At 43.4% G+C, this 26864-nt stretch overlaps 1 protein-coding gene across 3 annotated transcripts in view; it reads left to right on the top strand.

Moving 5' to 3' along the window:
* Positions 1 to 25900, top strand: part of SRGAP2 (SLIT-ROBO Rho GTPase activating protein 2) — a 114455-nt gene extending 88555 nt beyond the window's left edge. For 2 of the 3 annotated variants that reach the window (XM_076358257.1, XM_076358256.1), the window contains exons 15-23: positions 877 to 954; positions 2899 to 3033; positions 4402 to 4507; positions 5972 to 6196; positions 9553 to 9632; positions 13842 to 14022; positions 14445 to 14591; positions 16714 to 17041; positions 19649 to 25900. In XM_076358257.1, coding sequence (XP_076214372.1) covers positions 877 to 954; positions 2899 to 3033; positions 4402 to 4507; positions 5972 to 6196; positions 9553 to 9632; positions 13842 to 14022; positions 14445 to 14591; positions 16714 to 17041; positions 19649 to 20032 — 1664 coding nt within the window. In that variant the 3' untranslated portion in view covers positions 20033 to 25900. Of the gene's footprint in view, positions 1 to 876; positions 955 to 2898; positions 3034 to 4401; positions 4508 to 5971; positions 6197 to 9552; positions 9633 to 13841; positions 14023 to 14444; positions 14592 to 15805; positions 16380 to 16713; positions 17042 to 19648 lie in introns of those variants that run through there. The other variant, XM_076358258.1, reaches the window with a different exon arrangement.
* The last annotated feature ends 964 nt before the right edge of the window (positions 25901 to 26864 follow it).

The following is a 26864-nucleotide window of genomic DNA, read 5'->3' as shown; positions in this document are numbered from 1 at the left end:
CTTGGGATTGTTTCTTTTCACTGTTCATAGCTGTGTGTCACAGCTACCAGATACAGCCACATACTGCAAAGGTTTCATTGCGTTGTGATAAAAACAGTCACAGAAATTGAGAGGAAGAGGCCACAGATGCACTCAAGAGAGCTTATTGGTTTATAGCCATTATTATAAATAAAGCAAAGACGTTGCAGCGTTCCCTGTTTCAGAAAGTCTACGGTTAACAGGCTTGAATGAGTGGGGGTTGACTTCCCTACATGAAGCATATACTTTGCTCATCAATTGATTTGTAATGGTTGTTGCTCATCTTACATGTACCAACAAAATTGTTATGATGGTAGGATATTGGAACATCTCACCTACTTCATAACTGGTTTTAAGGGCGTTGCTAATGCTTACTTTTTAGCAAGAATGTCTTAAAGACTATCTGAGAACCCTAGATAGCAGGTCATGCTGGGGTAATTAAATGCTTCCGTTTCAATTGGCTGATTTGCTCTGGGCCTTTGCGGTATCGCTCTGGCAAAATAAACTGCTTCATTGTGTAGTTAGCCATATTTTACTTCTGGCTGATATACCGTTAGTTTATGACTTTCTCTGGGTTGTAAAATCCTTTGGGGATCCTTCAGGGTAAAAGATAACATGCATGGCTGTTATAAGCCAGTTATTCTGTCAGTTTATGAAGAAGGGTTAATATTTTTTTTCTCCGTGGTGCTGAGTTCTGCTTTTACATATTCTGTATGTGCCTCGACATATAAGGGAAAGACGGCTTTTAAAATGGCATACTTTTGCCTGTGTTGCTTATGTTTCCTGTATCATATATGCTGTAGCTGATGAAGGTGCCAGCTTATCTTATTTTTATCAACATCTTTCACTGTCTTACAGGTTTGCAGCATGAAGGAATATTCAGAGTGTCTGGGTCACAGGTTGAAGTAAATGACATAAAAAATGCATTTGAGAGAGGTAAGGAGGATCTTAGAAATTATTGCCAAATATATTAATTTGTTTAAATGTTCTGAAATGGCGTGTTTTGAATGCAACTTGCTATATTTTGTTCCTTTGATTTTTGTGTTTCCTAAGTGAGTCTAGCCCAGACACTTTTCTAGTGGTCGTTAACCATGAATACTCAGTTGTTTGGCATTATGCTTTATATCTTCTAGAGTGTCTGTATAATAAATATTCTGAATTCAATCTTCTCTCACGTCTGATAGTTTATTGATTATTTGTAGCACTAAAGGATATAGAGAATTTCATTATTGGGTGTAACTGCATTTTCCTACCCTCTCCCCCCAGCTCTTTGTGAATAGGCTGGATGCTAGAGGATGAAATTCTGTTTTTTCCATGTTCTTGAGGCACAGCTTGGCTACATTTATTCTAAATATCAGCAAGTGAGAGAGTAAATTTCAAGACACTGTTAACTTGACATAGCTTTTAATAGATTTGATTTTCTTTGTGAAGAACCATTCCATACAGAGGCAAAGAACGACTGGGAGCCTCCTCACTCATCAGCTTCTAGCTGGGCCGTTCTCCCTAGCAGCGCAGGTTCAGAAGAGCTTGCTCTTCAGGCAGTCCTTGCAGCCCATCTCCCCAGTGGGTCACTGAAAACAACAGGGCTCGTGTTAATTCCCTGAATACACCACTCCAAAAGAATATAGGTAGTGTGTTTCTATGCTTGCTGTTGGAAGAAACGAGCAGTAATCACTTAGGTGTAGCAAGTTTATTTTGCTTTTGGGAAGAGAGGAGTTTCATGGACAACATGTATGAAACATGGCACCTAATTTCACCTGTCTTCATCTCTGTCTACCTGAGAATTAAAATCCTCAAGAATAGAGGAAGCAGAAATGTGTATCATAGACTGCAGGTAAAGGCTTGATATTGGAATGAAAGACCTCTCTTTTAAAATAAAGGAAATACCAGTCATCTTGGGGAAAATAGCCAGTTGTTCCAGCACTAACATGCAGAAATAAAAAGGGGTTTGGGTTTTGGTGGTGGTTTTTTTTTTTTTTTTTCCTCCCTTCATCTCAGTTGTCTCTGTAAAGCATATGATATACAGAACTGACAAAGTTAACAATAATGTCTTTGCAGTTTATTACTTCATCCAGAACCCTTGGTGGCAGTTAATATCAAGGATAATGCTTCGGTTTGTAGTGGCCCATTTATTATCCTGTGTGTTATTAAGATAATAGGCAAGCTTTGGTAATTTCAGTCACATAATGGATATATATAGCCTCAATTTGAGGATTGCCCCATCATTAAATCTAATTATATCTGATAGGGAGTTTTCCCTAGGGAACAACTCCTTAAGTGGGCATCTTTTCTTTTGTAATACAGACAAACTGTGGCATATCTGCAGTGACAAATTATCTGTCCCAGAAACACTCCCCTGCCTCCCCGCCAATTCAGCGTAAGATGTCTGCATCCTGCTGAGCCACGTGCACGATGCTCAATGGCCTCTTGCGTGTGTACTGAATCCACTTTAGCTTCACTTGTGAGTTTGCATAAAGACCCGCTCCTGGACTCATGTAATATTCACCGCCGTGGTGGATCTGTGAAGTTCGCACCCCAGCAAAATATCTGGAGCACAGAGCCTGGAAGTGTTACTACCGGTCTAGGAGCAACGCCACCCTCCGTGGGCGTGAGCCAGGCACTCCGGTGTCAGACTGTAATCTGCTTGATAGAAAGCTGTCCCAGGTCTCCTGGGATTGCTGTCAGAGGCTTCCCTTCTCGACTGCAATGCACAGGAGAGGTCTCTCTCTACCTCACGCTGGTTGCAATGCAGTTCGAGTAGGTGGGATTAACTTTGTGCTGCATAAATCCTTTTCTCCAGCTGAGGTGCATCCTTCCAGTCTGATTCTTTTCTCCAGTATTGTGATTTTTCTTGCCTGTTTTTCTTTGTTTGTCGTGAAGGGGAAGATCCGTTGGCTGGGGACCAGAATGACCATGACATGGATTCAATAGCAGGAGTTCTGAAGCTCTATTTTCGAGGGTTGGAGCACCCTCTTTTCCCCAAGGATATCTTTCACGATCTGATTGCCTGTGTCAGTAAGTATATGAAGATCTGAAAAGAAATAGGATTAATTTTTCCAGTCTCATCTTCCACTTTCCTCTCTTCCCCTCCCCCTTTTTCCTGGCTCCAAAATAATCTTTTTATGGTTACTTTGGTTGGGTTTGTGTTGCACTGGTATCCTAGTCTCTGTTAGCCAGAGTCTGGGCATTTACCTGGTTACAGCCATCCTTATTCTGATAGCAATTTTTTTAATGAATGAACAAGGAGATAGGAATGAATAGATTTTTAAGGGCTGTGTCATGGATTTTTCTGAGACAGTGCTTCGTGACAGGATTCTTTTAAAACAGAATAAAACAAAAACCTCCACTTCCGAAAAATAATCTTTAAGACCTCTCATCAAGAAGGTGTCAGAAACGCCCTCTCAGAAGTAGGGATCGCCAGCAGGGTTTCTTGCCCTGTGTGCTTTCGCTAGCGTTGATAGATACACACTGCCTGTATGTCTGGTGCCATGCTTCTGCGTGCTCTCTTTAGCTGGCCAGGTAGTAGCCATATACCTTTTAGGCTCATAACCATGAGGGGCCATCTATTGACTCCTGTTAAAGACTATCAATCATGAGGTCAGTCACAGTCCAGTTGTTAACATTTTTGATGGTTTCTAAAGGTGGTTCTGGTGGGCAGAGGTTTGTTTGTGGTTTTTGTACATGAGCAACCTCATTTTAAATGGCCTGACTATTGCCATGTCCTTCAGAATCGAAGAATGATTCTATTGTCCAAGCAGTGAAATGGCCTTTGCGGTGGCAGCCTTTGAAGTAAAGCAGAAGATAACTGCTTCTAAAATGGCTTGTGGTTTTCTTCTCCTGATAAATGCATTTACAGAGTTGAATTCACATTATATGAAAAGAAAAATCTGCTTCCAAATAAGTTCTCCCTTCTGAGATGATTTATGCTGCCCACTTATTTCTCAGTAGGCTGCTGCACACAGTGCTTTTTGCCTCACCCTTTAACTATGTTAATTTGCCTTTGAGTGTTATACAATTTCTGCCTTAAACACCCACCTTTCTAAGCTAACTTCAATGAGCTATTGTGCCAGAACTATTGAAACAGATGACATCCAGTGCTCCCACGCTAGGAAGGAACTTGCAGTGAAGTTTCACATGTTCAGGGACCTTCGTTGTCAAAGGCTTCACCAGCAGGTTCTGCAGCCTTTGTGTTCCCATGCTGGGCAGTGCTGGAGGATCCAGAAAATGGGCAGACCCTTCCTTTCTCCTTTTGCTGCTGCTCTGCTGACTGCCCTTCTTAATAGTTTGCCCAGGAACCATCATAGTATACTGGTTGCATTTGGACTCGGTAGCAAGTTGTGGGTATGGTGATACGATGACTGTGGTGCTCTTTCTTCCTTTCAGCGATGGATAATTTACAAGAGAGAGCGCTCCACATCCGGAAAGTGCTTCTGAACCTGCCGAAGACCACTCTGATTGTAATGAGATACCTCTTTGCATTCCTCAATCAGTGAGTATCCTTGAGAGCACCATGGCCCTGCTGTAGGACTTGGTGTAAACATGATAAACGGCAGAACCAACCTTGACATTGCTCCGTGTGATCTGAGCAACAGTTCAAGGTACAAATGCCACAGTAGCTTGCTATTGCATCTGCCTTCCTGGGCTTTTCAGCCTTGCTGAATGATACGAATGCAATCTCAAAGGAGTTCCAGAAATGAAAGTGAATAATGTGCTGGTAATCCAAGCAAAAAGTGATATGGAAGAGTCAGAAACGGGGTTCTACACCAGCAAGGAGCACTATGTACTAAGTAGTGTGAGTGGTGGAGAGTGAGTGCATTTTTTTTAAAACAGTCCGCTGCATCTGGCTGGTTCATTGGATAGCCTGGCAGCAAGGAGTCAATAGCTTCCTCCAGTAACGTGGTCTTGACACCTGAGGTAGCATAAAGGAAAAATGTCCTAACCAAAAGGTTATATATACATTGTCAAAGCCCTTTGAATACCATTTAGGTGAAAGAGAAATACAACTGTAAGGCAATATTTTGACCTAACAGACCTGAGGCTTACTGTCTGCTTTTGTAAAGCTCCAGTTCATCAGCTGCTTTTGATGAACATCTTATTCCTTACATTAAAATGAGGCAATGTTAGGGTTTGAGGTTTTTCTAAAAGATTTGTATTAAAATGGAGCAGGACATTTACTAAACCTATCCGTATATTCAAGTGATTATTTCTCTTTGGAAAGCAGGGGGTTTCACAGGTGTCACTCCTGGAGTCACTGAAATGTGTGACTTTCCAGTCTCAGCAGCTTTTAATTATTCCAAGTAGGGATCTAGAAAACAGGGAGTTTCAAGCGGAGTTGTATTGGAACTTAGTTTTCTGTTCAATCTTTACTTGGTACCTGAAAGGCATAAATTGTAGGTTTGGGACAAAATTTAGTCAGATAAAAATAGTGTTTTTTAAAAAAGGCACCACATAGAAACTACAAGATTCAGATTTGCTGGGAAATCCTGAAGAAGAGTCCCAAAAAAGGCCCACTTGAGAAGCTCCTGGGCAATTACAACCCATTACAAGAGAAGGGTTGTAATGTTCGGCACACTTGATCATGTGCATTTAGGCAGAGAGGACCTGATATAACTCTGGTATTGAGTGCTGGGCTACGAACAACAATAATACAGAAGAATTAAAGATGAAGATTAAAGAAGAATGCTCTCCCCTTGTAAAGTCAGCACCCAGTATTTTTCGCATAGTCTCGAGCTTTCAAACTCCCTTTGGGCTTTCTGTTTCATTTCTCTGTAAATGCCATTGGTATCTCATTTTTTACATGGACACAGAACATTCATGTCCCAGCTGATCAGCTTCAAACAGCAGAAAGCCCAAAGCAAACCTTCCCAGCTCAGCTGTGTGTTCTCCAGCAGGTGATGATGATGATAATGTTGTTTTCTGCTGTAACCCTCCTCCCTGCTTCTGTTTTTCGCAGTTTATCTCAGTTCAGTGAAGAGAACATGATGGATCCCTACAATTTAGCCATCTGCTTTGGGCCAACACTGATGTCTGTGCCTGAAGGTCATGATCAAGTCTCTTGCCAAGCTCATGTCAATGAATTGATCAAAACCATCATCATCCAACATGAGAACATCTTCCCAGGACCAAGGGAGCTGGAGGGTCCAGTCTATAGCAGAGGTGGAAACACCGAGGATTACTGGTATGATAGATACCACTGAGGGGAAAATGCATGGGTGGATATTTATTTATGGATTAGCACACTACAGTCATGCGTTCTGCATTGTCAAATTCTGGATTCAAGCATCTGGCCCAGCCTTTCAAAAATCTGTTTTATGGAAGAGAAGATGGCTCTGGTATCTCTGGAGAGTCATCAACTTAAAAGAAATAAGCTGGTAGAAAGTAGATATTCAGTTGTCAAATCTAACTCACTTGTCTTGAAGGGCAAGGTTGTGTAGGGATTTTCTTGGATGTTCTTCCGGTATGGTAGCTGCCAAAATCAATCTTTTTTTTTTTTTCCTTTTTTTTCTTCTTTCTCCTGCTTTTGCCTTTTTTTTTTCTGCTTGCCTTGAGTGCCTTTGCTTCATATGCAGGGGTCACTTGCAACTGAACCTAGAAAGCTGTGGCATGGTTTAATTTTCAGGGCAGCACTGATGGTGGGGGAGGGAAGAGGGAGGAATGCAAAATTACCGTTTCCATCCAGTTTAAAGCTCAAGAGGCCCGGCCGTGTGTTCAGTCTGAAAGCCACATCTGGAAACAATTCAGCCAGAGCGGCTCCTGTCATCTGGGGTAGAAGGTTGGGGAGTGGGGGAAGGAAAGGAGGTGTTTTCTTTCCTACTGGCCAAGCTGATCTCTCCCTCTGAAAATGAGGAATGTTAAATTGTCTCCTGCTTCTCCCCCCCCTTCCTTCCCTCCTCCAGTGTCCCAGGAATGCAAATGATTATTTTCATATACTAAAATAAATACATTTTTAAAATGAAGTCACTCTGGTGACAGAGCTAGCCTTGTTTGCCCCACTTGTTTCAGAGTAGCTTTAACTATCAGCTCACTCCACGTACATGCGGTGAGGTGAGGAGAGGCTCCTCTATGCTGACTGCTGTATGCAGAAGACTTGCCAGAGCCTCTTTTAAAAATTCTGTCCGTTTTACCCTTCACTCTGATGTTTTTAGCTGATGTTACATGTGAAAGAATTGTAGAGAAAAAAATGTAAGAATCTTTATGACCTTCAAGAAACACATTAACTTTTGGTTATTAAAACATTAAGGTTTTGTCCCTTAAGGTGAAGGGAATAAAAATGTGAACTGTTCAACACACTCTGTAGCTTGGGTGATGCTTCGTGTGAGTATGTAGGAGGCAAAATGTCCTGGAAGGTGATACCAATTTTCTGAAGGCATTTGGTTTTTCTTCATTGCCCTTCCTAACCACCCTGACCTGAGACCCTGTTAAGCAGAGAAGGGTAGAAGCAAGCATGGGAGACTGCTTAAAGTCAGAAAGAAGCATCTGGTTCCCATTCAAGCCTTCTCATAGCCCTGGTATTTAGATAGTTGTTAGTTATTGCCTATAGGGCTCCTTGCCGCAAGGCGTGCAAGCAGCAGAGTGAATCCTTGTAGTTCAGCTGATTCGTCAGAGAATGGAGCCTGCTACGTTTGTGATCTCACGGTGCCACTTCACTGGGCTGAGGTGTCTGTGCCAGGGAACTTGCAGGCAGCGCTTTGGCGTGGAGGCTGCCCGGGCTCGGCGCCACGGCTCGTGTGCTCTGCGCCTCCGTGCCTGCGCTCTCGCTGCGAGCAGCACTCGCTTCGAGTCGGCAGCTGCCGAGGAGCTTTGAAATGGCTTGCCTCAGGCAGAGGAGGGTAGGGCAAGGTTCAGAGTTTGACAAATTCAGGGGTGTGCTGCAGGCATCTTTGAAATACTGCCTTTGAGTCAAGCCTAGGACTGTGCTGCATCTGTCTGTCCATCTGAGGCTGCACGAGGACAGCACGGGGAGAGTCCAGGAGTCCTGCATACCGGCAAGTGAGACCATCGGAATCACAGGGAAGAAGATAGCTTATAGATGCTCAACTTGCATTGCATTCCTCTGGCGGTATATATTGCTTGCACTTTCAGAGCCGTTGGGGTGAAACCCAGCAGCCTAGCACTAACCACTGCGGCATCCCGGGGCTCATGTGACAGAGAGACTGAGTCTGCAGCAAGGACAGGTTTTTTGGTGGAAAGTGCTGTTGGAGGCATGGATAGGAAGAGGCACGTGATCTTTGTGCAGTATTTGAATCTTTAGCGTTGGCTGTACGCGACATTACTTCACAGTCTGCATGAAACTTTAGCCCTCAATGCTGTGTTCCTCTTGGGACCTCCATTTGGCTTCAAATTCTTCTGTAAACTTTATTAAGTAGCATAAAGGCTTTGCAAAGGATGGGAAAGGTTGATTCCTGAGGTACTGACTCAGAAGATGGTGGGGCAGCTTTGTGTCATGTGGATTAAGCATAATGAGATGCCAGAATTATCCAAACGTTTTACCCCTCCTGCTTTTTATTTTTTTCTTTCCTTTAAAAGAGTGTAGGAGGTAGATTACCAAAGGGAGAGCACTTTACATCTGTGATCACTTTAACCATTGCAAGGCCAAAACGAGGGATGAACTTATTACTGTGTGAACAGAATTAAAAATCGCTTCTAACGAGTTACAGTGTAAGAGTGCAGCAAATGCGTTTTGTCTTTAGCAACAGCGTCCGGTAAGATGAGGAGTGAGCACTTTTTTTCTTCTAAGATGAGCAGGCAGGGCAGGCAGGCAGCGCTGCCAGCTGGCAGCAGGTCTGTGGAGCTGCTTGGGAGAGGCAACGGATCCTCTTCCAGTTTCCTTTCTGCTCCTGTCCTGAGGGAACTGCTCGTGTAGCTTCTTACAAAAACATAACCTTTGGTTGCCACTTGTTGTCTATTGATCCTTTCAAAGCTTTTCTTCATGCAAAACATAAATAAATGAGTACTCTTGGTGGTTTAGGTGCTCTGTAAATAAAGATTCCGGGCAATTCACCTGGCTATGGGAGTCGTTCAGTGAAATGAATGGGACAATTTAAGATTGTGATAAAAGGGAAGGAGGGAGATGACAAACTCGGACCTGGAAATACCATTATGAATTGAGAAATAATTTCCCCCAAGAAGTGGCAGCTATCTCATCAGTCATCTAATGAGCTAATTAGAGCAATGGAGAATACAGCTGAGGGAATAATTCTGGCACAGCAGAGAGGAGCTAGACCCAACATGCCACTGCTGTCTGACTTCTGAACATCTCCAGAGGTCCAGGTTATAAGATCTGAAGCTGGACTTTCCTGATACAGGAAGGATAACGAAGATGTTCGGTTTGCTTGATCAAATAAGAACTTAGCTTGATTTTTATCCACACTGACTTCAGTACGTACAAATGCATCCACAAAGTGTCTGTCACAGTGGAACCTAGATATTGACTTCTGATATGATGTTCCTAGTTAAGTTATTTTTTATTTTTGTAAATGAGGAAACTCAATTTCTACCAGTGTAAAGCATCTTCTCTGTTTCCTTCTGTTGTAGCGAAAGTCCTCACGGAGAGAGAGCCTCAACAGAAGACTCTGTTCAGGATGTTACGGCTGAACACCACACCAGTGATGATGGTATGCAAAGTCCATTAACTCCTTGGTTAACTGGTGCAACCTGCTGTGGGGGAGGCAGAGAAGATAGTGCCTTGCAGTTTAAGTTCAAAGTTAGATCCAAAGTGGAGCTTAAATCAGAATAGCCACTTGAAACATCACATACAGCATTTGATGCCAAAAAGTAAAAAGGTATAGGATCAACAGGAACCTTTAGAAGTTACCTGACCTTTTTTAAAGTATCCCTTTTTCAAGGGTATCTTATCTTAGCAGCAGGCCTGGACACTCTCCACGCTTGCATGACTGTTTGAGCTCATCTGTACCCTAGAAGGATCCTAGAGTTGGAAGTCATGGGAGAAGCATAGAGCCAAAGTTTGGATATGTTTCAGCGTGTGCTTCCGCTGAAATTTCCCCTTTCAGTAGCTTTGGCAAGTGAATTGTGAGTGCCTTAAGCCACAGTGCTTCTGCTTTAAGGAAGCAAGCAAAATAAAATCAAAAACTGTTTGTCTTCCACTGGGAGCCAGGTTTTAGGCTAGAGGGTCCTGGTGTCCTCTAATTTTTTGTGTCGTCTTTGGCAAACTCTGTTACCCTTCTTGCCTGATCAGTGAAAAAAGGGGTGCTAACACTGAGAATTTCACCATATTTCTGAAGGAAAAGGTGACACCACAGTCTTGGAGTGTCTGTTGATACTTCCAAAGCCTCTTTCTGCGATGGGGAACAGCTGCATGTGAGCTCCATCCAGAGCAGAGGAAAAGAATACATTACTGATGTGAAATGGTGGTCCCCAGAATACTGACCAGCATGTAAAGCAGACTGACCAAAACAGGACAGAATACGGTTTTATTCTTGGGTTTTGGCCCCTTGCAATTGTCTAAGTCAGTCCTGCAGTGGTTTTACTTGTGATGGCCTCAGTTGTAAAGGTGGGAAGAAGGTAGCATTCCTTTAAAATTAGGTGTGGTATCCTTTTTGAGCTGGTCTTCAGGAGTTTGCTCAATAGCCCTGCCATGTGCTCCTGTGCTGCTTTTTGCTCTCTTTCCTCCAGCAGTTGCCTAACAAACCTTTCCCATGGCATTGCCGTGCTCATGCTGGCTTCATGGTGTTCACACACCAATAACAAAGGAAACGATGTCGAGCACTGCTGGAAAAATCAGTTCTCCCTCGGCAAGGTCAAGCACTGTCACAGCAACTCCTCACCAAGGTTGTTGGGAGGAAACACAAAGCCTATAGGAATGAACCATGAGTTCGCCGTCTGTCTTGAACAGGCTGTTCTTTCTGCAGAGTGTTAGCTGCTTAAAAATGCATGAAAACGTGTCCTTTTTGAGTTTGTACCTAAAGAAGGAGCAATTTCATTGCTGTAATGAAGGAAAGGCTAACTCTTCCCATATCTGTAAAGCCTGGGACTAAAGCTCTCAGGCTGAAACACCATGGGGTGTACTGGCATTGTTTCTGCATGGGATTTTTAGATTGCTCATGTAGCTGCGAGGGCACAATGATGGGAAAATGAGCAGTTAGAGATTAGAGAAGGACACTGTTTTACAGCCTCTGGAACTAGATTGTGTGGGGCCCCTGAGCAAGGTAAAATTTAGAAGCGTTTTGGATGGAGTTCTGCAACCTACACGGAATATTCCATAGGAAGCATTTGGGAGGGAGCATTTGGCACCAAAGCAGAGGAGGGAGCTGGGCCTCTATCTTTTTGAGGGAGCAGCAAGGTCTGGTTAACTAAGGAGTCTCACATCCTTCTAATTGAGCTGTGCAGTGTCACACCTCAGGCGTACTTGTCAGAAGTGCAGCGTACAACTCCGCGACTCAGTGGGACGGATGTTCTTAGGTTTTTCTCACCCCTTCAGTCTTTAGATGTGACCAAGCCCTTTTGCGTCTTTAGTGAGCTCCTCTTTCGTGAGGCTGGCACTAGTCTTCTCAAAGTAAAGCTGTCATCCCAGCCGCCTTCATTGAAGGAAAGAATCAGTTTTGGGGTGGGGGGAGAGGTCGTGTTTTGCAGAGCATCGGTGCTGTTCACCGGCAGCCTCGCTGTACGAGTGAGTGGACGCTCTGGTTTGAGACACGCATAAGAGGTCAGAAATGCCGAAAGCCAAGCAGGTCATATGTTCATTAAATTATTTGTATGAGTGGAAAGATTTTAAACTGCTGCTTTCCTGCACAGGCTGTCAGACTGGCAGGGGTAATTGTTTGGCTTAGCCTTATTGCTCTTTATTCGCGCAGCTTTCTTCTCTGAGCATAAGTGTAGTAGGAAAAAGCTACTGGAAATTAGAGTCTAAAATCACTTCTCTGGACGAAAGCCAGAGTCCTAAAAAGCAAATTGGAAACATAAGAAACCTGAGTGCCGCACTCATCTGGAACAATAAACACTTCTTAATGAAACAGATGGAACTTACAAAACCACACTCCCATCCCCTTCGTAAACGGAGGGGGACACCAAAAAACAGCATTATCGTTTTTTTAGTGTTATGAAGAAGCTGGCTCCAGAGGCAAAACAAGCAAGAGGAAAGAAGGAGCCAAAACCAGATAACCATGTGCTTTGGGGAGTCTGGAGCAAGGCGGCTATCGCGAGCTGCAAACATGGGCCGGGCTTTTCTCACCCTTGCAAATCTCTCGCTGGTTGCTGAGGGCTGATAATGGGATTCGTGTGAGGCTGACCACAGGCTTACCTGAAATGTGTGATTTGACAGAATTCTGAGCTGTCTGGTTTATTAATGGAGAAATTAGTTGTTGGGGGGGTCGATCTAGCAGACCCTGTTGCTGATTGCCCTCAGTGCTCAGTCACTTCATGCTTTGTAACTACAGATGCTGACGGGGCTCTTCGGTGGGGGATGCTTCTGCTCTGCTCTCTCAGACCAGCTGGTGAGATAGTGGTACTGCAGCGTCAGCTCGCTCAGATGGATTTACACTATATATTTTCTCAAGCCCAGCTACTACCTTGCCTGCCTATAGGCAGCCTTGGAGACCTAATCCTTGAGCATATGCTCTCCCAAGGAATAATTGTAAAAGCTGCGGCTCATGTTTGGCCTTCCAGTCCTTTTTGACTGGCTCTTGCACTGTAGAAGCTTCCCGTGATGCAGAGGAGATCTCTGTATGAAATGGCATATCTTTCCTTGTCCAGGAAGAGGAACCACAAATCTCTTTCTCCAGGAAAGAACTCAATTTCCATGGACCGCTTGGCTGTGTTAAATCTCCTTTAAAGTAATTAGAGGCTGAACTCCACTGGGGCTGCGTGGTTGAGCTCATCTCCATTCCCCTGATTCCTGCCTAGAATTGGGAGCTGGCTTAATATATATTTAGACTCAACCAATGGCAGATTTTTCTCAGTCTTAAAAATAATCCACGTGAATGTCATATTGATTTTTCCTGAGTGTCTAAATGCCCATATTGTCCCGTATAATATCAGAGTCCTACAGGGACCCAGATTAGTGGCTGGTTGCAGACAAAGCATGGCTGTAGTTCTTCTGTGAGCTTTTCAAGTAGGAGCAGTCAGATTTGGAGCACGTTGTGCAGTTCCAAGCGCAGGGCTGCTGTGCTCGGCATGCACGGTGCAGCCCAGCTGTATGGAGCCCGGGGGAGCCGCTTGCTCTCCTGATCGCTGCACAAACCACAGCGGTGGAGGCACTGAATGTTTTCGTTAGCTTCCATGACAGTTCGATGAATAGCACGGCCTCCCACAGTGCCAGAATCCGGTCTCCTGGGTCAGGTGAACCTCACAGGCAGCAGAAATTTCCTTCTGAATAGATGCTTTATTTCTGAAGCAGCTTGGAATCAGAGGATGTTTCCGTCCCTAAATGCTAATAACAACTCCTGCTTGCCTGCCCAGGAGGTTTAGTTTAGCTGCCTTTAAGAAAGCGTACCGTAGGCAGATTTTTGTCTGGAACATACCTGATTGCTACCCAGCTTTGAATTTTTTTTTATTTTAATGAGATACTAATTTTGCCATTGCCACTTCCATCTTTGTGCGCTTGAATTGCTGTAAGTGCATTTATGACTTGGAAAATGTGAATGTGTCCACCACGTAGAGATTAGGTAAATACTGAAATTGCAACATCCTCATATTATAGGGGTTCCCCTCTAAATCTTACTGCTTCAACGCTCTGCTGCCTTAAGAAGCAACATTTATCCTCTTCCATGCTCTTGTCATAAGCTGTTTTATGGTAGGTTTAAACTGTTGAATACTTACCTGAGCCCAAGTGTTTAGTGAATTATTGTTTATTCCCTTCTATCTCCTAGAGTGTGAGCCCATAGAAGCAATAGCGAAGTTCGACTACATTGGCAGGACTGCACGAGAGCTGTCCTTTAAAAAAGGAGCTTCTCTCTTACTCTATCAGCGGGCCTCAGATGACTGGTGGGAGGGACGCCACAATGGAATTGACGGCCTTATTCCTCATCAGTATATCGTCGTTCAAGACACGTATGTTACACTTTAAGCCCATCTGCAAGATGGGCTTGCTTAAAACTCAGGTGTGGAATGGAGTGTTTGTGTCAAGATGTTGACACCAAGTGGGGAGAGTTCATCCTTTGACCTTCCCTGCAAGAAGGGAGTCCCCTTGAAACAAGCAGAGCTCTGCAGAGGCGTAGGTGTCCACGTATGTGGAGGCGCGATGTAAAAACTGTTCTGGTGCTGCCAGCCTGTTAAAGATGCAGAGCTGGGATCTCCAGGTTGCTCACAGAAGTCAGGCGCTCTCATTTGAAAGATACGTAATGATTCTTAAGAGAAAGATGCTAGTACAGTGCTGTTGTCCCATATGTATGTTTATATACGCAGTGCTGTATTTGAAATTCAGTGCTGTTGGTCCTGTTTTGGTTGTGATTTCCTTCCCTCCTCCTTCCTAGTGAGGATGGTATCTCTGAAAGATCCAGTCCGAAGTCTGAAATAGAAATAAATTCTGAGCCACCGGAAGAAAAAGTGACTGCTAGAGCTGGTGCCGGTTGCCCAAGTGGGGGTCACGTCGCAGATATTTACCTTGCAAACATCAACAAGTAAGAACAGCCTTGCATTATTTTACTTAACTGTAAAGATCTTGGTGACGAGTCCAGTAAAAGATTTCCTTCCCTGAAAAAGGTTAACTAACGAGCGCTGCCACCATTATTCTCTGCTTCCCCCTCTTCTAACTTGCTTGCATTTTGCTGTCCTCTCTCTCTCTGTCACCAGTGTGGCCAGTGCTCATTTAAAATCCAACTGGCTTATCTTCCCTATCCCCAAGGTGCCGTCTGTTCCTGTTTTCCTGAATATGTCCTATTTTATAAGCTAAATGCACAGAGAAAGGGAGGGGAATAGCGGAGTGAGTTCTTGTAATCGTGTGTTCCCATTCCTTGTTACGTTCTGTGATTTGTTACGTCTCGTTTACATTTAACATGTTTTGTTTTATGGGGTGGGGGACAACTTCTTCAGAAACTAGTGCCATGTTTTGTGCTAAATGACATACCTTAAGTCCCGCCATCTGGCATTGCCTGTAACATTCTTTCGTTTCTCCAGCACTTCTCACCTTAGGTTACTAACCACGTGCTTGCGGTGAAACAACACACCTCCCTGTTGCTCTAACTTGATCTCCTCAACTAGAAATTGTTACTTTAGCCAACACTCAACATAATAAAAAAACTGGGGAATTAAGCTAGTAACAGACTAAATTTCTTGATCTGTTATTTAATTATTCTAGAGCAGACTTATCCCCCATATTTTTCTGATTATTTCCTTAGTATTAAAAAACCCCACGTCTCTCTATTGTGCAGTGAAGGTATTAATATGATAATTGCAGTTTTCTGGGAGTGGATATTTTTAACCTTCAGTTAATTTAACAGAATGTAGTCTATAAAGGCACTAACAGAAACGCATCCTTTTTAAAGGTTTGGACCTGCTAATGTCCTACACAGAGCCTGGTCCTTAGTTTATGGGAATCAGCAGAGCTCCACTGATATCAGTGAAGCTATATTAATCTGCATCAGCTTGGGATCTGGGCTTTCTTTTGTGGTATTTATTGTATGAGCCAATGAAGTATGCCATTCTGCCAGTTATGGACAGATTTGTATAATGAACAGAGCTATGTTGGAGCTTCACCATCTGCTGGTTTTGGTAGTGTTGTATGTAGTGTTTTTAAGAAGCCTCGGTAATGTCCACTCCATTTTTTTTCCCTTTACTAGGGAAACTGATATTTAGCAATAGTAGCATAAGACTCATTTTGTTGTTTTTTCTTTAGGAATGAATCTTCTGACCTATGTGTGAACAGACTTGGGCAAAATTAAATCAGATGGTTTCGCAATGACAGTTGTGCCACCCACTGAATTATTATTTGGATGCCAAAATCCTACTGGAGTTAACACTTTCTTGCAGTTATTCATGGGGCTGGTGCTATATATAAATGGATCCTTCCCTGTATAATGGATGCCAAGCTTCAGACCTATGGCATAAAGTATTCTGCTGCATTGGCCTTCATATGGTTTGAATGGAATCGTGCTGTCAGACCGCATGGTGCTGGGGTAGAAACTAAATTGTTTGGACCAGCTCATCCATTTGACATCATCTTTTGTTGTATCTGTAGCCCTACATAGATAATGCCTCATGGTCCTGCTAAAGCAGTGAAAAAGAAACATCTGTTACCACCAGCAAATATTGGAAATGATCATTAACCCCAAACTATGGGGTTCTTTGCTTGCCAATCTCTGAAAATAGTAACTTGATGCCTTGGGCCAGGAGCTTAGTAGACTTATACTGTGTCCTCCAGGCAAAAATTGTAGCTCTGCTCTTCTAATGTAATAAAAACACATCATCAAAACCTGTTGATGGCACAGAGGGTGTTTTTTTTGTTCAATTATAAATTCTTTTCTTCTTGACCAAGTTAATTACGTTCCATCCAAGTTTTCTGTTTTTGCTATGAATGTGCACAGCTGCCAGAAACTCAGTCCTGTTGTTAGAAGTGTTAAACTGGAATGATTTACAATTTTACTGTTTCACAATGACTCCTAAAATCCTGGGTGTATTTGTAATCTGGGTATCTTTATGTCTCTTCCCATTGTCCTCTGTGTGTTGTTTTGGGGGGATATCTTCAAATTACAGCCCGTTATGTGTACCTGCTTGTATTGACTTGTTTTGCTTTTGTGACTGAAGGCAAAGAAAGAAACCAGAGTCAGGCAGCATCAGAAGAGCCTTCCGTCAAAGTGACAGCCATGGACTAGGTAGTTCAATGGCAGAACCAGCCTCCCCAGGAGCCATAGCCGGTTCCAGACCCTCATCTCAGCCCATTATGAGCCAAAGTCTTCCCAAGGAGGTTCCAGATAAATGCTCCATCAGTGGCCACGGCAGCCTCAATTCTATCAGCCGGCACTCGTCTCTGAAGAACAGGATAGACAGCCCGCAGATCCGGAAAACTGTGACAGCAGGGAGGTCCAAGAGCTTCAACAACCATCGGCCCATGGACCCTGAAGTTATTGCACAGGTAAATAGGAGTGCTCTGCCTTAAAGATTTGTTTTGGAAACTTAAAGGTTGTTGGATACAATGAGATGTTTCAATGTGAAGTCTGATTTAATCTTGTATCTGTTCCCTTCTTGCAATGCAATATTAACTTACTCCACAGCTTGAGTCTAGTCTTTCAACCTCACTTTGTGTAAGTCACCGAGGCTGCTTTCATGAGTGAAGATAAACAGTCAGGTCCTTCCTCCATAAAAACTTGGCCCTGTTCATTATTCAGAATTTAGTTTCGACAATAAAAACGTCCATTTCAGAAAGTTACACAGATTCCAAAGCTGTCAGCAAAAAATTAAACAATCATAACTTCAAGACATGAGAAAAGTAAAGTATTTAGTGTCAATTTAACATTCTCCTGTCAGTTGTGCAAACTTGCCTGTGGTTAGACATTGGAAGCATATGGAGTAGTACAGTCAAAATAAAAGCAGGCTGCTGAGTTGTACAGTGCTCACAGTGGCATCTTTATATGCTTACAGGGTTCAGTGTGTGATTAGAAACCCACTTTGAACATAATACTGCTAGTTTTCATTAGTTATTTATTTAGACAAGTGCCTTGGAATGAGAGCAGGCTACCGATGCGTATGCAGCTGTGTTTTAACTTTGCAAATTGCTCTGCTTTTGGTACTGACTCCACACACTGACCAGACAACAAGGAAACCGTCTTCTCAAATTCCTTCTGTGCAGCTTAAAGGGAAAGGTGTTCTTAGTGTTTTTCTTCATCTTTGCTAATTTTGACTCAGGCTGGTTTATTACAGATTCTTTCATCTCTGTGCATATTCTCGGCATCTCTATATGCGGAGATCTGGCCCGTCCCTGTGTCTGGGACCGTAAGCTGCCTCAGCAGCGACTGTCGTTAACAAAAACGCAAGTGGTGTCTTTGCATCCGTGCATCTGTGGTTTCACAAGTAGAACAGAAAAAAATTGACAGTCAAACTTAGATTTGAACAAGTGACAGCTACTAATGGGGTGAATGATGTAAATGTTACAGATTTCCCTCTGCCATGAAGGATCTTCCCTTTCTCCCACTCCAAGTGGTTAGATGTGCCTGCACATGTATGTTGCCTATACCAACTGTTTTCAGTATGCGATGGATCTATCTAAAGCCAAGGAATGCTTGGGTCTCGGATTACAAAGCCAGCCCTGGGAGACCTGACTTCTTTGCCTGGTTCAGGAGTTTGTAGGTTTCTAAAGAGCTGGGGGAAGATACGTGAAAATTAAACATAATTTTTATTGACAAAACAAGCAAGGTCAAGCAATAAATAAGGTCCAAATAAAAATCTGATACGTACTCTGATGGAAAGTTGTATTTTACCGTTATGAGTATCTTTAGCCCATTTATTCTAGTGGAATTATAATATACGGTTCTTGTTGTCTTCATATTTCATTGTCCTTCCAAGGCTTTGGTTGACATAGATCAGTTTCTTTGTTTTTTCAATTAAGCTCTAACTGCAGTTGTTCTGTCTCCTCATCCTGCCAGAACGTTAACTCCATTGTTTTCACTGGAGAAGAGTCTGGGGAGAAAAAGAAAAGGGGGGGGGGGGGGGGGAGAAAAGCTGTGTTAAATTAGTGTTTCTCTTTGCCCCATAGTATCTGTTCAAACACCATCTAATAATCATCATGCATTTTACATATTTTCCCTAACGTCATAAGTAAAATCTGCTTGGCCTCAAGATAGACTCGGGGGTGTCAGATTACTGCCTCTGGTTTCTTCCACCATTCCTTGACTGATTTACCTTCCCCACCCCCTGAAAAACCTCTAAGGAAGCAAAAAAGCTGTAGCCAAACTGTGAGTCACAGAAAGGCTGAGCTCTTCTGCTCTCCAGTGAATTCTGTGCACCAGTGGGCTCCACAGCGCAGGCTGTAGCAAACATGGAGGTCCTGCTACAGCTGAGAACAAAAAAAGCCACGTTTTTATCTCAAAGTTCTCTTTATATTTATTTGTGAATAACTGTAGTATTTTATAAGAGGAAGGAGAAGTGCCAACTTGAATTTCTGTATGTGTTTCTGATATCTTCTGTGTTTTCCAAAACATTAACGTTTTGAGTCCCGTGTAATACCTTTCTGGGAAGGGAAGACAACTCGGACAGCAGGAAAACCAATGAGGCAGCAAGAGCACACAAGGATTTCAGCATTTGGTGTGGCCCATCAGCCAGTGTCACAATCATCAATCCTTTCTTCAAGAATTTACTCTCCTGAATCTCACGTGCCAAATAAAGTACAAGAATGGATCCTAATACTTTGAATCGCATGCTTTTCTGTTCGTTGCTGCATTTGGGATTGTACTCGCCTTTGAAGTCCAAGCAGTGTAAGGACCAGATTAGCATCGAGAAAGTGCTAGCAATTGTTTTGCTCCCTGTTGATGGAAAATATTACTGCTTATTGGCTTCAGTATGTAATGCTGTGTAGTTTGGCATGGGTTTCACTTTGACACCTAAAGGTTCTTGACCTGCTAGTTGATTTGAGTGTTGGTGTTTACAGGCTGAAAACAAATACGCCGTTCTCAAAAGACTGACTTTTATCTCTGTATTTATGTGTCTGGGTTCTGTTATTCACTTGGTTTCTCTTTCGTGTTTGCAGGATATTGAAGCTACTATGAACTCTGCTCTGAACGAGCTGCGGGAGCTGGAAAGGCAAAGCAGCGTAAAGCACACGCCAGATGTTGTCCTCGACACCCTGGAGCCTTTGAAAACGTCTCCAGTGGTGGCCCCCACCTCGGAACCTTCCAGCCCTCTGCACACTCAGATCCTCAAGGACACTGAACCAGCTTTCCAGCGCAGTGCTAGCACAGCCGGCGACATACCGTGCACCTTCAGGCCAGTGAAGTCGGTCAAAATGGCCACCCAGGTGAAACCTCCGGCAACTCGGCCGAAGCCTACAGTTTTCCCCAAAACAAACGCCACGAGCCCCGGCGTTGCCTCCTCTGCATCTCAGCAGCCTACTGACAAGTCCTGTACTGTCTGATAAACTTGATGCTGCTCTGTGGATACAACTGTACTGTTTCAGATGAAGAGACTCTGTCAAAAACATTAAAATTCCTATTTAACTAATTTTTGAACTTCTGCTGAAGGTTAGTTGTGAACTGCTACTTACTGCTGGGAGCACTTCCTGGGAGTGAACTAGGTGGTAACAACCTCGTCCCATGTACCCGCATCAGTGATGTTCGTGAGGCAAAACAGTTCATGCCACACTTAGGAAAGCCAATATCGGGTCACTGTGAAGCTGAGGAGGAAAACACACAAAAAGCGATGAGCTGGATCTTGGTTTCTAGTTGATGCCTTGTTCAAGTGTTTGGCCACTGAAAGAAATATTCAGTAGCATCATGTTTTGAATACTGGTGTAGTGACTTATATATTCTGTGTTTCATTTATCACAGGGAAACAATAGGATAGATTTTAGTCTATTGCATGTTTTGGTGCCACTGTTTACGTGGAGCTTGGACATGCCTGTTTCTTGTGCATTATTATTATTATTATTACTACGTCGCCCGCTGGTGCCACGGTGGTTAAGGGTCTGTCTCGACTTCCATCACATCCTCTGGTTTTGTTTGTTTGCTCCCCCACTCCTCCCCCCAGGGCCAAAGCTCTTGGCCATCCAGCCTCATCCTTTAGTCGACACTTGTCATGAAAACTAGTTTACTCTGGAACACTCTTAGATTTTGTGGAGTTATACGTAATATGTGTCTGTGCAAATATAAACAAACATGTTCCTGAGGTTTAGGAGCATAAGAGCGAGCCCAGTTGTTGCTTATGGACAATCTAGCTGACTTCCCCCTTTGCTCTCCCATATTGAAAAACAGCTTTATTGTTTTTCAGTGTAATTTTCAGCCCGTAGGCTATGATGTGGTGTGTGGTCTCGGGAGACTGAATGTAAAAACAAGTTAACTTTTGAAAACTAAGCGTACTCTGATGGGAGTTCATTTACTAACGCACACGTTCTTGTTTTGATCATATATCAAGATGGATCCTTACCAAAATCCCAGTTACAAGCACTGTAAAAACTTCAGTCAGAAGTTCTCAAGCTTTGTATCTTCTCCCTCTTTCTGGTTGCAAACGCTTCGGTCAGTGGCTGTGACCGCTATGAACTGCTTTAGGGATCTCTGCTCTTATAGAGCGGTGTAGGAAACGCTGCTGGGGATGGTGACGTGGCAGCATGCAGCTTCTGGAGTGGCTTGCCTACGTGTTCGCTGGTAGACTGGCATGCCTCCGTAGGACTCCGCAGACATGTGAATGAATTCTTAGTATTTGTATTTATATGGTAGGCAGCAAATGCTTCAGCCGCTAGCAGGCTGCATGAACTCTTTTGTACTCTGCTGAGAATTTTCCACAATGCTAACATTTATTTAATTTAAAAAAAAAAAAAAAAAGGCATGTGCCACTTACAACGGTAAAGAAGATCTCGTGGTCCTGCAAGAGAGGAGACTCTGGCTGACCCTCAGTTCACCTTGTTCCCAAACTTTTCTGGGATTTAAAGAAAAGCTGCACATCTTATGTTTTCATCAGATAAATTCAGGCAAGGACAAGATAAGAAAAGTCATTTTCCTCTCCCGTTTAGCTGAGTTTCTTTTAAATTTGTGGGTTTCTCACACTTAGCTTCCTTGTGACTGCAATGTCATTTTAATTGGCACTTAGCAATTAAAAAAGAAGAAACAGAACTTACATTTCTAAGAACAGTTTCTTCAGTGTACTTTTCTGATACATTTAGGGTGTTACTCAGAGAAATGAACAGGGTTTGACTGTGTCCCTGTCCATCCCCACACGCACACCCCCATCTCTACAGATGTAATATATCCATATTAATGATGGTTTTTGAAAAGACCCAACTTTCTCTGTGCCCTAAATTAAGAACATATGAAAACTGGGGAACACCAGAAAGATTTCAGTGAGAACACTCCTATTATTCGTTTTTCCTTAGCTGATCTGTAGCAGCAGTTCCCCTTGGGAAGCACTGCGGTACGTGTGTGACTGTCACTGGACCTTACCCTGTTCCTCTCGCAGGGGAAGATCCCCAACAGTGTGACCAGCGACCTTTGCTCTCAGGTTCTGATGGACTTCTACCACCAAGGAATCACTTGTTCTTTTGGGGAAAAATAGAATTAAACTTGTAATTTTTTGCTCAGGCAGAACTTTCTGGCATTTACTTTAAGTAGGGAGTTTTTGGGTTTGTTTTCTTTGGTCATAAACGGCCAAAGTTAATCTGTGTCAAGAGCAGGATCTCTGTAAATTTACTTCGACTCATTTGTAATGCCTTATTTCCTTTTATATTTTTATGCCTAGCATTCATGTTTCTAAGAATTAAGTGTCCAGCCACGCACAGCACATTTGGAGGAGATGCTCTTTTCTATCTTTGAGGTCTGAAGTATGAATGGAAATTAAGAGATAAAAAAGACTTCAGGTTACTGTAACAGCAACTGTCTGTATATGAATTACTGTGCTTATCTCTAGCATCCACAGCTCTGGGACAATCCTACTGTCAAGGGGAATATGCTTAGCAGGATAACCTGTGTATCGAGCAACTCAACTGGAATTTTGGTGTGCACTGTGATTGACACTTACACTTACAGCAAGCAATATGGCAGGCTGAAGATCGTCCTTCCTCTTCCGCGTGCTCCGGGTCTGGCCAGCCAGCAGAAAGTTCACACACGCACACACACACAGGAGAATGAAAAAAAAACAAACAAACAAAAAAAACAACAAAAAAAGGAAACTTTTAGCTTGTCTGCTTCACTCTGTGAACATACAAGGCTGAGAGGACATTTGCCACAAGTGTTTTATGACCGGTCATTGCAGGAGAGGTGGGAAGGGGAAACTGGAAATGTCGGCACCACTCCCTGCAAAACCAGTGGGCATCTTGTAGAAGAGACCAACGTAGAGTGGACAAGTACGACACAGTGGTTTGCTTGGGGAGGTATCAATGTTACTTCATATCTTCATATTCAGAAGAAATATTAGCTCTTCCATGGAAATTCTCTTTCATGACTTTTATGTAATGTTTGTGTCAAATATAAAGACAAGAAGTGTTTGATAACTGGAATAACGTATGTCTGTTTGATAGTGCTTTGTATGAACAAAGGATTCTTGTTCATCAGATGTTGGATTGAAATAATCCAAAGCAAAACTTTTAAAATAAAATACGATTTTAGGTGATCAATCTTAATAGTTTCTGAAGCTCTAACCTTTTATGTGTTATTTCCCTAGTTGGGAATTGAGCAGTGTGCTTTAACGATTGCTAAATTTCTGCCTCTCTAAGGTAATCCAAAGGCTCGCAGTTTATAACTTGTAAATTTGTTCTTCATGTCAAAGCGGTGGGACATGATCAAACTCTCTCACTTTATCTGTATTGGATATTTTGTTGCAATGAAAGTGATTAAATAATTAGAGTGCACTGTGACAGCAGAAAAAAATTGTTGTATATGTATGTATTTTGATACCTGTTCAAAAAGAGTCTTTGGGTTTCCTGTGATGAATACCTCATATGTTGGGTTTGGGAGTTTGTGTTGAGATTTTTTTTTTTTTTTTTTAAGGCAAGATTGTTCTTGCACAAAAGTAGGTTAAGATAACCGAGTTCTCATAAATTTATTTACCGAATCAAAACACTTCAGAGTTTGGCAAGAAATTCCATCTGTTACAGTTCTCCACCTTGCACTTGGTACAGGGTGAGCAGTCGCTCGGCTGTTCGCCTGCGCGCTTGGAAGAGCTCTAGCAATATTAAGACAAAAGAGGTCGTTGCAGATGGAGTTTGCTGCCTTATTTCTCTTCTTCTGTGTGTCAAAACCTCAAATTCAGTTGAACATTGTATAGATTTGGGGATTTGTTAAGCATTTGAGAGATGTTCTTCAATAGAAATAAATGTCTCTAGTTAGCACTTCAGATCCTTTACATATGTGTACCTGATAGACTGGAATGCTCTGTCGCCTGATGAAATACGTATTGAGGGAACACTTAAAGGAGATTATGCTCTCAGCAGGGCATAGTTTGCTAGTAAGGCAATGATAATGATGGAAAAATACCCATCGAGAAAATTTGTCTGCTCGGCTCGGTAAGACGTTGAGCTGTCTGGCCCCTATCCAGCACATCGGCGAGCACAGGCTTAGGTTGAGGGCAGGAGCAGCCTCTGCCCGTTACCCCTCTGAGTTCAAGTGTGTGGTGCTGGTTTAGTGGGCCAGGTCTGGGGTACCTGCGCTTGGCAGGATCACGCCTCGACTGTATAGGGGTGTGCTGCGAAGTGTAAATACATTTACTCACTGGCCTATGAACCACAAGCTAGGAAAACTGCTTTTTAAAAAAAAAAAAAAAACCAAACCAAAAAACCCAAACCTAAAAGGAAAACAGAAGCATTTGGGCACTCCCATCACTAATGAGCCTGTCCAGAACAGAAAATGAGTTTAACAAGCTGGGTATTTATTTATTTTGAGATTTTTAGTTTTCACAAAAATAATGAGCCTTTTTGTGGGCTTATCTGGCCTTGGCTAACATCCCACAAATGCAGTTATAGACGTAAAGCTGTTTCTTTAGCGGACCGGTAGCACTAGGGGCCTTCGTGGAAGGGAGCGATGTTCTCTCCTGGGTGAACGCCGTTCCCTGCGGGATGCTTCCAGCCTCCGGGTCTGCGAAAACGCCCAGCACTTACTGGCGCTCTGGACTGAACTTTGGGGTTTGAGCTTACGTATCGCTTTCGAAGATAATCCTCTCTCTGGATCAGCTTTCTGCTTGTCTCTCTGTGTGTGCAACAACCTGGTACTTGAAAAAAATAATACTTGACCCACCGCCTTGTGCCCTCCGAGGCTCCGACGGGCCCGGGATGGTCCGGCGGCTGCGTCACGCACAAGCGGCGGCGGTTTCAATCGCTCGCCTCTGCTGACCGCCCCGCCAGAAGGCAGATGAATTATTTTCCAGGCTTGGTTCTAGGAGTCTATTTTGGTAGATCTAGAGATGCCAAAACAGCAATTCAAGGCCTGGAAAATGTAAGTTTGTTTGGTGGTTTTTTTCCTGTTATATTTTGTGCTTCCTATAACGTAGTTTGAGACGAGAGAGTGGTTTTTCAACGCTGGGCCAAAAAGAGGTGAAGGCGGAGAGGGAGGGCAGCTCCCTACTGTACTAATACTTGATATACCAAGCTTCATACAGGGTAAATATTTAGCAGTTTGCAATGGAAGTAATAGATGGACCCTTCCTTTTAAAGGCACTATAGTAACCTTACTTCTGAAGCGGACTTCACCAGCCTTTCTCTCCAGGCAGAGTCCTGTAATTTGAATAACCGAAGTCCAATGGGATTGGACGCGTGCGTGTGCCAAACTGCTGGAGCAATACTTGTGAGCAGCAGGTTCTTCAAAAGACCAGCTCTATGTAGCCAAAATAGGGCAATTACTGAAAACCATCTCTGACGCGTTTTAAAGGATCGCAGTGATGTCATGGTTCTGCTGTAACGTAGGAAAGTTCGGTCGCAAAGTCTAGAAATCTTCGTTTTCTCTGTTGGTCTGAAACCTCAGTCCTGCAATAGTGGGCTCGGGCTCGTACGGTGCGTAGGGTTTTGGGTTTTTATTAACAGCAGTCGTTTAATGGTGGGATGGAATGTTCTTGCTAAAACAGTTTCCATTGTTTCATGTCTTCTACACCAATATATATATGGTGTATATATTAAACTGTGTAAAATTGTACTTTGTATATATAACTCTGTACAATATGGAGGTACATCCTTTTTTTCCTTTTGGTACAGTATTGTACAGTATTAGGAGTATATGTGTTGGAAATGTTAAATCCATACTGGGGCAACAAAATGTATCCATTGTCATTAGCAATAGTTTTGGAGAAATAAATGTTTTGGGTATGGTGGAAATACTGACCTATGGACGCCGGTACCTGGTGTACAGAGCGAGTGTGTCTGCCTGAGCGAGCGCGTGTGTCTGCGAGTGCGGGTGCCTGTGTTTGAATGAGAGAGGAGGAGCATCACCTGCGGGTGCCTTCCTCGGCAGGCGGCACCAGCTTCGGGAATTTTGGGGGATCCTTGGGAATTTTCTTTGACTAGCGGCCGGCACCGGTAAGTGGGTGAGGAAGAATCTGCGGGATGCAGAAATACGCCATGTCATTCACAGGCACCGGGATGCTTGATTACAGCGGGGAAGGAGCATTGTCCAGAGCACGGCGATAAGGGGGATCTGAAGAAAAGTGACTTGACTGTGGTGCTTTGAATAGCACCGGCCGCAGGCAGAGCCCCGCGCTTCCCCACCCTTGGCTTGCACACACCTACCAGTAATAACGGGATTCAGTAGAGCATAAACTTCCCTTGCAATGACCTGATTTAAAAATGCTTAATCTTCATCGTTTTCCTGGAGAGGGTGGGCCTCCAACTGTCTCTGGGAAAGAGGATTTAAGATTGAGATTATGGGTTGGATCGTCGTCGTTATTATTACTGGCTTTCCCCCATCTCAGTTTTTCAATATGTCTTTTTCAGAGCACGGTGGGGAAATGGTGTCAGGGTTTTGTCATTTTGGATTCTCTTTGTTTAGGTTTCAAGGAATTAATTATTTGCGGTGAGGTTTGATGTTCAACTGAGCCATTTTGTGCTATGTTGGAAGTCAGCTGGGGCCAACCAACCCCGCTGTCCCTGGGGTGAGCTCCGGCGGGGACGGAGCATCCCTGCGCTCCCCGGGGCCCAGGGCGAGGAGCAGGCTCAGGCAGCCGCTTCCCCAGTGCTGGTTACGTCCTACGTCTCCTCTAAAAACAGCTGCCGTAGAGGTTCAAGAGCTGGAAAGCCAGGATGCTCTTACTCATTGGTAAAATAGCTCAAATCGTAGCAG

This window comes from Aptenodytes patagonicus, chromosome 22 (genome assembly GCF_965638725.1).
Source record: "Aptenodytes patagonicus chromosome 22, bAptPat1.pri.cur, whole genome shotgun sequence".
NCBI lineage: Eukaryota > Metazoa > Chordata > Aves > Sphenisciformes > Spheniscidae > Aptenodytes > Aptenodytes patagonicus.
Note: the sequence above shows the minus strand (reverse complement) of the source record. Positions and strands in the feature narration are given on the sequence as shown.